Genomic DNA, 13,761 nt, shown 5'->3' on the forward strand with positions numbered 1-13,761 from the left:
CCTGACTTGGTCCAACCAAGCAGAGTTCACTGCCAAGAAGGCCCACCAGTGCCTTTACTTCCTGAGAAAACTAAAGAAATTTGGCCTGTCCCCTAAAACCCTCACTAATTTTTATAGATGTGCCGTAGAAAGCATTCTTCTAGGGTGCATCACAACCTGGTATAGAAGTTGTCCTGTCCAAGACCGAAAGAAGCTGCAGAAGATCGTGAACACGGCGCAGCACATCACACAAACCAATCTTCCATCCTTGGACTCACGTTACACCGCACACTGTTGGAGCAGTGCTGCCAGGATAATCAAGGACACGACCCAGCCAACACACTTTTCGTCCCTCTTCCCTCCGAGAGAAGGCTCAGGAGCTTGAAGACTCGTACAGCCAGATTTGGGAACAGCTTCTTTCCAACTGTGATAGGACTGCTGAACGGATCCTGACCCGGATCTGAGCCGTACCCTCCAAATATCCGGACCTGCCTCTCGGTTTTTCTATTTATGATTTATAATTTAAATTTTTAATATTTACTAATTTTTACTATTTTTAATATTTAATATTTGTAATCCAGGGAGCAGGAATAGCAGAATCAAATATCGCTGTGATGATTGTACGGTCTAGTATCAATTGTTTGGCGACAATAAAGTATAAAGTACCACCTCAATGCACTGTCATGAATTGATCTCTATGGATTGTATACAAAAAAGTTTTCACTGTACCTCAGTACATGTACATAAACCAATAATAACTATCTTCCATATACAACTTGTATTGGAAATGAACTATAAGAGCTTCATGCAGGCAGCCTTCAGGTTATGTTAGGCTTCCATTCCTGAGGACTCAGACTCAGAAATGAACAAAAACCATGTGCAGGAGGGGATCACAGATACAGATATGACGGGATAGCAAGCAGGCATGGAAAGATCTGGCCCATCAGCCGGCCTTCACTGTCCATGAGTGCACTGAGTGCGTCCAGCTCTGCTTGGTTCAACCTAGCCCTTGATTCTTGAGGCTGGGGGGGTGGAAATCACTTTGTTCACACCTGCAGCGCCGTTACAGTCAGCAAATCCATCTCCACGCAAATGCTTGATTGTACGTACAGGATATCCATAGGTCAGGTGTTCTTAACTGGTCCTCTTGGGGAGGATATGTTACTCGCTTTATAGAAAGATTAAAGTTGGTGTTTGCAACTAATGATCCCTCTTAAATAATAAGCTTATTTGGTAAGTGAACTGTTTTAATAATTATGAAGGCTACAAAGCAGGGTCAGTTTCTTTGGAAATATCTGAAATTTGAGTAGATTCCAATGTTTTAATGCGCATGGCTTCCAAATATTTGTTATTGTGTTGTAACTGGAATTTATTTCAGCCACTAGGTGGCAGAAATGGATTAAAAATGTAGTTGGCTTGAGTATATTGTCTGCCTCAAAAGGCAAGAATTTGTCTTCTAAAGCCTGATTTATACTTCTGCATCAACGCGTCACCGTAAGTACTACGTCACCGCAAAGCCGACGCGGAACCCTACGCGAGAGCCTGCGTTGTTGCGATGTGCACCTCTCCCAAAATGTAACGCGCGTCGCGGCAACGCAGAACGCAACAGCTGTGATTGGTCCGCTTGGTAGCATCGCATTTCCTCCTACGCTGCAGTAGCTTCCTATTGGGCGACTGAAGGACAAGGAAGTTTCTCTGGCTGCAATGCTTTCCATAAAGTTTTACAGACCTCCGAAATTATGGAGGACACATTTTGCTTTTACGAAAAAAGACTCTCGCTTCTTGTTTACCCCGAGAAAGACTACCATGACCATGAAGCCTTGCGCAGGCAGGTGTGTGCGCATACGTGACGTGTGCGAATCGCAGAGCGACGCAGTCACACCATCGCGCAAGTATAAATGCTCACAACGCGCATAGGCCATTTGCGTAGGTTACGGCATCCAATTAACGCAGAAGTATAAATCAGCCTTAATTCTCATTCTGAGATGCCTGTCCATGACCGCTTTTCCTACCATAGTGAGGCCATACTTGGGTAGGAGGAGCAATAGCTCATATTCTGTCTGGGTAGCCACCTACCTGATGGCATGCACATCGATTTTTCTAACTTCTGGTAATTTCTTCCCCCCTCCTTTTTATTTTCCATTCCCTATTCTGGTTACCCTCCTGCCCCTTCTCTTCTTACCTCCCATCACCTTCCTCTGGTTCTCCTCCTCTTTCCCTGTCTTCCATGGTCCACTGTCCACTCTGATTTGATTTCTCCTTTTTCAACGCTTTATCTTTTCCACCTATCCCTTCCCAGCTTCTTATTTCATCCACTGCCCCCCCCGCCCAGCCACCATCCCCCCCCATCTAGTCTCACAGTATCATCTGGTGGCTTGTACTCCTTCCCCTCCCACCCCACTCCCCAGTTTCTTATTCTAGCATCTACTCCCTTCCTTTCCAAGTTTGATGAATGTTCTTGGCCCAAAACGTCAAGATGTAGGCTGACATTTGCAGATTTCCCCTGCATTTTATGTGTGGTGCTCAAGGTTTCCAGCATCTGCAGAATCTCATGTGTTCAGAGATATTGAACATTCTCTTCTACTCAATTATGAGACATTCCTATCAAAAGGCCTGGTGTGTTGATTTAAAAGGTGTTTTCCTATTAACAATGTTGATCAAGAATCAGTGCTGGAAATGTTAAATAAAACAATTCAGCAGGAAACCATTATCTATGGAAAGCATTTATAGTTAACATTTCAGGTTGAAGAAACACAAACCAAGTCGGTTTCGTTGCAGGGCTGGACAGGAATACAACTGATAGAATCAGAATCAGATTTATAATCACCAGGATGTATCATGAAAATTGTTAACTTAGCAGCAGCAGTTCAATGCAATACATAATATAAAAGAAAAATAAATAAGTAAATGAATTTCAGTATATGTATATGAGTAGATTAAAAGTCATGCCAGTGAGGCCATGAAGGGTTAATGATGGCAATGAAGTCAAAGTTAAGCTATTGTCATATGCACAGGTGTAATGAAAAAACTTTATCACATGCACATAGAAGCAGCATTCACAAGAAAACATGTTAAACGTGAATTATACACAAATTTTACAGGAAAACTCAATTAGAACATAAGGTCAATTTTAATGTAAGATAGTCATAGTTGGTTCAATAACTGAATGGAGAGGGTCAGCAACTTTAAATTCCTCAGAGTTATTATTTTGGAGGATCTATCCTGGGCCCTGTTCGTAAATGTAATTATGAAGAATGCACAGCAGCACCTCTACTTCCTTAGGAGTTTGCAAAGATTCAGCATGACATCTAAAACTTTGACAAACTTCCATAGTGGAGAGTATATTCACTGGTTGCATCACAGCCTGGTATGGAAATATCAATCTCTTGAACAAAAAATCCTACAAAATATAGTGAATACAGCTTAGTTCATCTGCTCCCCTTATTGAGCACATCTACATGAAATGTTGCTGCAGAAAAGGAGCATCCATCGTCAGAACATGCTGTCTTCTTTTTGCTGCTATCAGGAAGGAGGTACAGGAGCTCCAGGTTACTCACCTCCAGGTTCAAGAACACTTATAATGCCTCAACCATCAGGCTGTTGAACCAAAGGGGATAACTTCACTTGCCCCACCATTGAAATGTTCCCATAACCCATGGATTCACACTCAAGGACTCTTCATGGCATGTACTCGATATTTATTTATTTATTCATCATTATTTATTTCCTTTTGTATTTGCATAGTTTGTTGTCTTTTGCACACTGGTTGAACACCCAAGTTGATGCAGTGTTTTATTGATTCTATCATGTTTATTATTCTTGATTCTATTATGGATTTATTGGGTATGCCTGCAAGAAAATAAATACCAGGGTTTTATATGGAGACATATATGTACTTTGATAATAAATTTACTTTGAACTATGTTGAAGAGAATAGCTGTTCTTGAAGCTGGTACCCTGAGACTTTAGGCTTCTGAACCTCTTACCCAATGGTAGCTGCAAAAAAACTGATCTTGCCCTATCATTGGGATCTTTAATGATAGATGTTGCCTTCTTGAGCCAGTGCCTTCTGTAGATTACACCAGTGCTGGGGAGGGATGTGTCTCTGATGTATTGGCCAGGAAGATTAAAATGAAATGAAAGCAATTAGAGCAAGAATACAAACTAGGAATGTAAGAAATAGCAAAAGGCAGGGCTGTGGGACATACCTAGCACTTTTGAAAGAGAAGCCTGGGCCAATATCAGGTGGATGACTTGCAGTAGAAATGCCAGTTCTGATGTAGACAGTAAAAAGACTTACTAGAAGTTGTAGGTATTGATACTGAATTCCGAAGGCTGCAATGTGCCCAGAGAGATAAGTTGCTGTTCCTTATTTACATCACAGGGGCCACAGGTGAATAGGTGAGTGTTGTATTGGAATTACACTAGCAGGCGACTAAGAGCTCTTAAATTGGGCAGATTGAACTCTAGTGTTCTGTAGTGCATTTACCCAATCTACATGTGGTTTTCCCAGCATCGCGTCAGGTGTTTCAGTGGTGATCATTTAAGCCACCACATTATAGCAAATATTGATCCTATTTCATCTCAGAGAATCTCAGCCATATATGAACTCAGCACCCCAGTTAGTGTTCCGATTGCTTGGGGTGATGACATTGTTATATGATATGGTAGGAGATCGGAGAAAATCAGCAATGACTTTTGCCTGATACTTAAATGTATTTGAACACAATAAATGCAATTATCATCAGGAATATTCAGATGTATTCTACCACTCAAACAGATAATGACTAATATATGCAATTCCATTTACCTACTTCTGCTCCCAAATTTTGATACCTGAATCTCACAAAAACCAGTTGGTGATGATGAAAATGTTGGTAGTTCTGTCATGTAGTCTTTTGGGATAGTTTTCAAAATTTTCTCTGCAATACTCCAGCTTATTTTACATTCTAGCTTTATTGTAGTCCTTAATGGAGATTTTGCAGTACAGGAAAGATTTATCTCCATCTGCACCTGTGTATTTTTCGGTAGTCTCTGATTTCAGACCAACATAAAGCAGTCTTATTTAACCTGTGCCTTCATAATTTAACCCTTGCATCCCTAAGAGTATTCTCATGAGTGTCAAAACTGAGCATGGTTATCCAACTTGGGGTCTGATCAATATTCGGTACAACTGAAGCACCATTTTTCTAAAAGTATTCCAATCCCTTTAAGGAAAGCATCCTTAGAGCTATAAAATTAAAAGTGCCTATTCTGAAGCATATATAAATATTATTTGTAATGAGCAATTATAAAAAAAAATTGACTTTGAATTTTGTGTTTCTGCAGAGACGATGGTAAAGATGGCTTAAAGTTTTACACGAATCCATCATATTTCTTTGATCTGTGGAAAGAGAAGATGCTTCAGGATACTGAAGATAAAAGGAAGGAAAGAAAACAAAAGGTTTTCTTTAATTAAATTTATATGTTTGGAAAAAAGTTCATGTTTAAATGCATTGAAGGAATAAATTCAGGCATAATGTGTAATCATTCTAAGAATATTTAATTGAAATGTGAAGTTCAGACTCTTGCTAGAATTTATTACATGCTCAGGAAAGTGAACTTCCCATCTCATTTCACTGTATATACCTCTTCCCCCTTTTGGTAAGTTTCTGCGATGCCTCAATTTGGTATTTTTGACATAATTAATATGCAGTTGATCTTTAAATAAATAATTTCTGTAGCACTTTTTGAATGCCACCCAAGTTGTCTCCTTATTTTAACTCAGCAATTGAGGAATCAAAGCCACATATCTTACTTAATACTAAATTTTACCTCTAGCAGAAACCAATAGACCGTCCTCGAGAACCTGACAAAATGCCTAGAGCACCTCAAGACAGGCGAAAAGTATGGGAAAAACAGGCACCGGGGTTAGAACTTGCCGTTGATGGAGATTTTCCACAGAAAAACAGGGATAATATCAATGGACCACCACTGTACCCTGAACCGAGGTTTGTACCAATTCTGTTTGGGATTACTGAACTAAGCATGGACATTTTTGTACAAGTCAGATTGTAACATGAAATGCATCTGTCTAATATTGTATTTGTCTTTAGTCAAAGTAGCATGTTGAAGAATTGATACCTTTAATATTTTCAGTGTTATAATAATTATATTTTAAATTATGCACTACTTTGTTGTTTTGATTGATTTGTAGTATAGTACTGGTTATTTTGTGCTCCCTCCGGTAAATAAAATGCAAATTTTTATTACCACAAAGGCCATTAAAATAATGGTTGGTCAGGATATAGATTAAACTGATGTACAATCTCCTATCATTTTTGTCTATTGACTCCTGTAACTCACCAAAAGAGAACCTGTTCATGGTGTTTAGTATGTAATGAGAATGTAATAATGATGATAATTCTCTCCTTTTTAAGGAAGGAAATTTGCATTGAACATAATGAGGACCATCTTGATCACCTTGTACAGTCGACAGTACCTTTTAGGCACGTTACTGAACACCCCAGTGGTATAAGTGACAAACTCTTTGTTTCAAGACCACATGAGCCACCCCCACCACCACCGGTACAGACGGCAGTTGAAATGAAACCAGTGCTTCCAGCTTTTAGGTAACTAAAATTCACCGCAGTTTTTATTTACCTTTTGAGTTTTGGCTAATTTCAGAATCACCTGATAGTGCCTTCACAATGGCAAAATAAGAAATGCTTAAATTACTTAATCACAAAGTAAAGTTAAAGCAACTTGTGCAAGAAATTGTAAAGTAGGAATTGTTCAATTCATTGCTTTTTTTTTGCAGCTCTGCCCCATCTTCATCTCTGCCTTTCAAATTAGGGTGACAGTATTTTTAAACTTAACCACTTTTTTATTTGTTATGTAGTACATTTTGTACATGAGCTAATAAGATGAATGGTAAGGTTCAATAGCTATTCTGATTTTTAATCAGCCCGCTGAAAGTAATATTCTCCACATTGAAAACACTAATCACTTCAGTTATCTAAAGCATAACGAGTTCCCATTTTGACCATCAAGCCTGAGCCTGTTCATTTCATTGATTGTGTACAATTGTCTCTACCTGCATTGCCTCCTACTTTTACTTTAACCTGGTGCCCCAAAGTATTCACTTGGTTTAAAAAAAAGACTCTGTTTCCATCAACTTAAACCATGCTTCATAAAATTTTCATGTATTTACAAAGCATGTGGCTTGCCAGTTAATCAAAAATGCTGGTCAATCAAGAGTTGGTTTGGCTTTCTCTCAGCCTGACTCTTTACTGGAACATGCTGGTTTAAAAAGGTTGATAACAGAGGAGTTTCTCTAGGTGAGCACATCCCTCTGGTTGTTCAACCCTGTGTGGACCACATCAGTATGTCTCACTTACTTGTTTACAGTTATGAACAGTTTATAGTGTTATTTATATATGCATCAAGACATTGTTCGCTTTTCAAAATATTTGTACGCATTATTTTGACACTGAAAAAGATGCAACATTAAATCAATATTGATTTACAGATTTAGTAGAGGTACTGATTCCTTTAATTATACAAGGAAGTTGCTCATTTTTTTTGTTCTTGTGTCATTTTGTGAAAATGTACTGTAACATCATAGGAGGACCACATTCTGGCTATAGAATCCATGCAAGTTCCTTGAAAGGACAACGAAGATAATCCCACTATCTGCACCTCATTCATCTGTGACTTTTGCACAAAGTTTTTGTTTGTAGATCTATATTGTCCCAAGGCATTTGTTAGATTCTCATGATTTTAATTCAATGTTCACTAGTGTACAATTTTAATAAAGGAATTTCTAAGTTCAAACAACCTTTGTAAAATTTACATAACTGTTTCAAGAAATCAAAACTGTCCACTAGGTGTTCCTGATTCACACCAACTCATATGGACAAATGAATTAGCAGCAGAAATACAGTACCCAGCCACTGTCAGATTGAATTATAATTTCATTCTATATACCTGTCTACCCAGGTAATCTTTCACCACCTTGCTTATCAAGTACTTAATTTATGACAGTATTTAAAGGCTCTGCTTGTTCCAACAATGCCGAGGGAAAAAAATCTGCCAATGATTTAAACAAATAACTCCTAATTCTTTTTAGCTAGATAGGCATCCGTTAGTCTCATGAGACCATGGATTTGCGCCTTGGTTGGTTTCCAGGGCACAGGCCTGGGCAAGGAAGACCGGCAGTTGCCCATGCTGCAAGTCTCCCCTCTCCACGCCACCGATGTTGTCCAAGGGAAGGGCACTAGGGCCGATACAGCTTGGCACTGGTGTCGTCGCAGAGCAATGTGTGGTTAAGTGCCTTGCTCAAAGACACAATATGCTGCCTCAGCTGAGGCTCGAACTAGTGACCTTCAGATCACTAGACCAACACCTTAACCACTTGGTCACACGCCAACACAACTCCTAGATTTTAGATTTTCCAATTCTAGGTTTTCCTTTATTACCCTGTCAAAATAATTAGGATCTTCTACATATCAAGTTGCCTCTTCCTTTTCTAGTCTACAGCAGATGTAAGTCTTGCCCATTCAACCATTCCTCAGAAGGCAAACCATCTGTTGTTCTGGTGAGATTTCACTAAATTACTTTAAATGTATCAAAGTTTTTCCTTAAATAAGGAGATGCAATACTCCAGATCCTTACTGAACCATAGCAAATCTATTTTTAAGCTAATAACCACAAATTACTTCTCAAATCCACTTATAAGCTTCCTTTTCATATAATATTTTTCCACATAAGCAATAGCTCTCTTCAGTGGCCTAGACTATTGATGCAGTGGAGTGAGTTCACAACTACTCCAGAGCTGGTTTAATTTAACTTCAGTTACTTAAATAAACCGTCAGTGACTGTCTGTGAAAATTTCACTGCTTCACTGATAGGAAATCTCTTGTGTGTGCTTTACTTTAGACCACAGAAATGTGTTTGTTCTTGCATGTTTTTTATAATAGCCATTCAGTTCTCATCGTTGCCTGCTCAAAGCAATAATAAGTAAGCATGCATAATGGAAGGCTATTCTCTTTAGCAGAAGGGTCATTGACTGGAGGTCACAGGTACGAAATAAAAGAATTGTAATACAAGAGGAAACATTTTAACTAACGTAATCGAGATCTAAAGTATATTGCCTGCACATGTGGTGGAGGCAGGGTCCATTATGGACTGGATAAATTTTTGCTGAAAATTTTGTCAGGCTTATAAAGAATGGGCTTGGTCACAGTTTGAATTCATGTGTTGCTCTGGCGAAGGGCAGTTACAGAAATAATGAGGTGAATAACTCCTGCTATACTGAAACATCCTATGAATATGTTATTCAGTTTTGCAGATGAAGGCAATTTTAGGAAAAACAAACTTCTTTTTGCTACTGTATATATTTAGTTAAAGTGAAATTTAATTTGTTTAAAGTATCTTACTTTTTTTTAACAGTTCTAATTCTGATTTGATGGACCATCGACTCAGATCTCCAGCAACAAGCAAGGCAACAGTTTTTGTGAGCCCTGCTGTTCCACCTCCCCCTCCTCCACTGCCGCCGCCACCACCACCTCTTCCTGGCACTCTGCCAGGAGTTTCAGTCAAAGCTGCCATCAACTCGACTCCTCCACTTGCTCCTCTGGTTTCTCAGCCGGTAGTATCAATGCCCCCAGCAACACCTCTTCAGATTGCCCCTGGAGTACTTCATCCAGCGGCTCCTCCTGTGGCTCCCCCATTAATAAAGCCTTCCCTTCCAGTTTCTGTAACAGCACCTGTGGTAGATATGACAACCTTTCCAGCTCAGACAAGTGAAGGACAAGGGCTTCCACCTCCTCCACCACCCCCACCCCCTCCCCCATCTGGGCCACGATCCTTTTCACCGCTTGGAGGACCTGTACCACCACCACCTGGCCCCCCTCCTCCACCATCCTTTGGTTCGAGACCTCCTGTTCCCTTGGTCCCACCATCATCTCCTTCCCAAGCACATGCAGGTTCTGACACTAAACGACATCCATCTTCCCTGCCAGTGATAAGTGATGCCAGGAGTGTTCTACTTGAAGCAATTCGCAAGGGTATGTTAAATAATATTATCATGTCACTAGGTTTTTTTTTGAAAATTGTGTTATTGCAATTAAAATAGATATAGAGAGTCAAGCCATGATTTAGAAACCCTGTATATGTGGCAACTCGTGTTTTGTACATCTTCCATTTTTCACCTACATGCTCCTGCCTGGCAAGCTGATTTATTCCAAATGCATGCTGCAGACACTTTGTTTTAGCAAACTATCACTGGATCTCTTGCTCCCTCTTTTTTTTTGACACACAGTTTGCCCGATTGTGTTGGTTGAGCAGAACTTTCCTCCAGTTATTGGGAAAACTGAACAACTAATTGTGGAAAAAATGACATTGTTTGTCTTTGATACCTCCTCTAAACTGTTTTCTGACCATCATTCCCTTCCCTCTTCCTTAGCATTTGCCTGAAACAGAAAATGGCTTACAACCTCAGATTTGATTTGATGCTGAGATGAACTGCTGACTCTACACCCACTCATCACTAAAACTATCTACTACCACCACTGTATCATTGCCAAGTTAATCCTGTCTCATCCCTTCTGTTACCTCTCAGTGTGATCATTGTGCTTCCTAACCTCCAGTCTTCCATTTTGTTTCTTTAAATATCTTAAACTGTCAAAGTTAAGTTTATTGTCATATAAGCAAGTACATGTATGTGCAGGTACAATGAAAATCTTTTTGCAGCATTATGGGCACATAGCTTCATAAGAATAAGCAGCATTCATAAGAAAACATAAATTAAGCATACATTATACACATTTTTTACAAGAAAGAACACAATCAGAAAAAAAAGGAATTTTAGTGCAAAGTGGTCATAGTGTTGCTACACTGTTGTGATTAGGTTTTGCAAATTGGTTCAAAAATCAAATGGTTGAACGGAGTAGCCGTTCTTGAAGCTGGTGGTGTGGGACTTTGGGTTTTCTGTACCTCCTGCCCATTGGTAGCTCTATGACTATGTTTTGATCATTATCTTGATCGCCTTCGATGACCTTGTATCAAAATAATTATTATTAATCATTAAATGCCTTGATATTTTCACAATATTGAAGGCATTATAGGATGCATTATTTGATATAATGTTCCATCTAATTAATTAACCAAAGGTCTTGTTCTATTTCTAGAAAGGTGTGTTCTCTTTCCCATTTTCCAATTAAAGTATAATTCCGACCTCCTTTAACCCATGTCAAAGTTTTGTCTATCACTCAATGAGGTTGTTACCTCTTGTATTTTGCTTATATTTTAAAGTGAAGGTCCTATAACATTGGTCAAAATATTCCACAAGAAAGCTGTCAGAGTTCTGAACAAGAGTTCGGAACTTTGACATGGCTGGCTCCACAGTTTCGGTAAACCTTCTTTGATTTGAACTCTTCGTGGAGCCAGTGGAAGTGTGTGAACTTCTACAGATTCCTCAGCACTTACCCTGCATAATCTGCTGAATCTGCATCAAGAATAATAAGTCTATCCAAAAGGTTGTGGGAGAGACAAGTTAAAATATTATTTACTGCAGGTTTTTTTAAAATCGTGATTAATTGTTATTGGGGTATTCTGTGTAAATTTTAAGAAGTTTAAAAATGGTTTGTTTAACATTGCAAAAGGAATTACTTAGACAGCTATGCTTTCTGAATTGCTGGCCATTTAATATAGTTTATTCAGTCCCTGCCGTGTGCACATGCAGATCACCTGCAGCTGGTGCTGGAAGCAAAATGGAAGAGGATTAGGTGTTGGAGATTACCTGGCTCGATTATATTTTAAAGGAAGGAAGCTAACTGGCAGTTTATACACTCATTGGTTCTTCAGTTTAGGGTTTGTTGTCTTGTTTCTAGAAAAGTTTAAGAAATAATTGTTGAAGTCAAGTGAATGTTTTTTTTCTTACATTGTTTGAAATGCCTTCCAGTGCCTTCCAGAGAATATTCCAAATTTCTCAGGGTCAGTTTTCTGCTAACTGTATCCCAATCTTAAATGATGGCTTTGGCTTCCTTCATGAAAATAAGAGGCAGAATAACCTCATTCCACAGAATGGCTGAAAGGGCAAAAACTTCCAGCCACATTCTGGCTTACCTTTCACACCTGACAAGAACTTTTAAATTGCAGCAGGATATCTTGACACACTGAAATATTCAAATATAAATTAAGTCTTTAAATTAAAACACAAACTGTTTCAATGGAGAGGTGGTTGAAATGGATTTGGATAAGTTATGTATACCCAATATATATTTTGTGGTATGTAATGGTCTGAATTCAGAACAGATGTGGTACACTGCAGTGTTTATTCTTGAATAAGGCTCTCTCCACTTCAGAATTCATGGCACATTCATCTGATTAACACTTTGAAAATTAAATCTTAAATTGTGTCATTAAATGTTTGAATAATCACCTTTATTGGCAGGCATTCAACTTCGCAAAGTGGAAGAACAGCGTGAACAGGAGGCAAAACATGAACAAGTTGGAAATGATGTTGCCACCATTCTGTCCAGGCGTATTGCAGTGGAGTACAGTGATTCTGAAGATGATTCTGAATTTGATGAGGTGGACTGGCTGGAATAATCAATTTCTACAGTGTGAAGTTTGGCATTAACATTCATCGTGGTACTCAATCCATGGGAGTGTATCCACATTTCATAACGGGGAGGGTTGGGGGTGGTAGCGGGGTTTGTATTTGTAACACTGACCTGACCTTAACTGACACTTGATAACAGTTTTCTGGGAGGGAGAGGCACAAATAAGTTTTGGTTCACCATGTATTACTTTTGATTTAGGCTGGTGTTTGTGTGTTGGTTACAGTCATGTGGAAAGAGTGTATTTTCTTTGAAGAAAAGCAAACCACTAAGTATTAAAATTGGGACACTGTACATTGCTACAGGGCCTATTTTAGGAATCTTGTGCTTTGTCTGAAATGCACTGGACTTTGAAAAAAGGTATTTGTACCCAAATTGAAGGGCAGCTCTAATTTGTACTACTAAAGCACATTAGAAATGCTATTTGTAAGCTAGGTCTTGCAGGATAGTTGTTTTCAAATGTGAAGAGACAAGCTACCCTTGTAGAACATATCGCCCAAGTTAGTACTCTGTAAACAAACCATATGCACTAATACTCCATCATGAGTAAATGGACTGCCTGTAATAAATAGAAGTCTTTCTTACATTGTTGTGACTTGCCTTACTCTAACATTAATAATTTAAATACAACTCATTTTTGGTTGAATGTACTATTTTTGCCTGCACATGTGTTCATCTGTGAAAACTACTGATTAGAAGACACTACATTACCTATTTAACTGCAAGTGATACAAATGCATTTTCTGGCATTTACTGTATTTAATAAATCAATTTGTTTGAAATCTCTTTAGTCATTATATTCTGCTTTAAAATCTATACACCATTTGTAGTTTTTTTTTGCCACAATGTAATAGTTCTGAAATTCACAAAACAAGCACACCTTGTGACTAGGTTATTTTGCACCTGGTTATAAGATGGCTCAAATTGTTATCTTGGTTTGGGAGAATTATCACGTAAAGTGGATGCCATTTAAAATTAATAATTAGCTTCCTTGTTGGAGATGGTAGTTGGTTTATTATTGTCACATGTACTGAGATACAGTGGAAAGCTTTTGTATGCATTCAAACAGATTTCATAGGTGGTATTCCAAAAGGAAACAGTGTATAGTATTGCAATTACTGAGAAAGTGTAGTGCAGGTAAATAGGTGCATGGGCTATGACAAGGTAAACTGTGAGA

General features: G+C 38.7%; 1 protein-coding gene across 4 annotated transcripts in view; it reads left to right on the forward strand.

Moving 5' to 3' along the window:
- wasf1 (WASP family member 1) overlaps positions 1 to 13,340 on the forward strand; it is an 87,649-nt gene extending 74,309 nt beyond the window's left edge. For 3 of the 4 annotated variants that reach the window (XM_063072996.1, XM_063072988.1, XM_063073006.1), the window contains exons 5-9: positions 5,308 to 5,422; positions 5,800 to 5,969; positions 6,399 to 6,590; positions 9,412 to 10,028; positions 12,416 to 13,340. In XM_063072996.1, coding sequence (XP_062929066.1) covers positions 5,308 to 5,422; positions 5,800 to 5,969; positions 6,399 to 6,590; positions 9,412 to 10,028; positions 12,416 to 12,573 — 1,252 coding nt within the window. In that variant the 3' untranslated portion in view covers positions 12,574 to 13,340. The remainder of the gene's footprint in view (positions 1 to 5,307; positions 5,423 to 5,799; positions 5,970 to 6,398; positions 6,591 to 9,411; positions 10,029 to 12,415) is intronic. The other variant, XM_063073016.1, reaches the window with a different exon arrangement.
- Positions 13,341 to 13,761: the final 421 nt, after the last annotated feature.

The sequence above is a fragment of the Mobula hypostoma genome, chromosome 2, assembly GCF_963921235.1.
Source record: "Mobula hypostoma chromosome 2, sMobHyp1.1, whole genome shotgun sequence".
NCBI lineage: Eukaryota > Metazoa > Chordata > Chondrichthyes > Myliobatiformes > Myliobatidae > Mobula > Mobula hypostoma.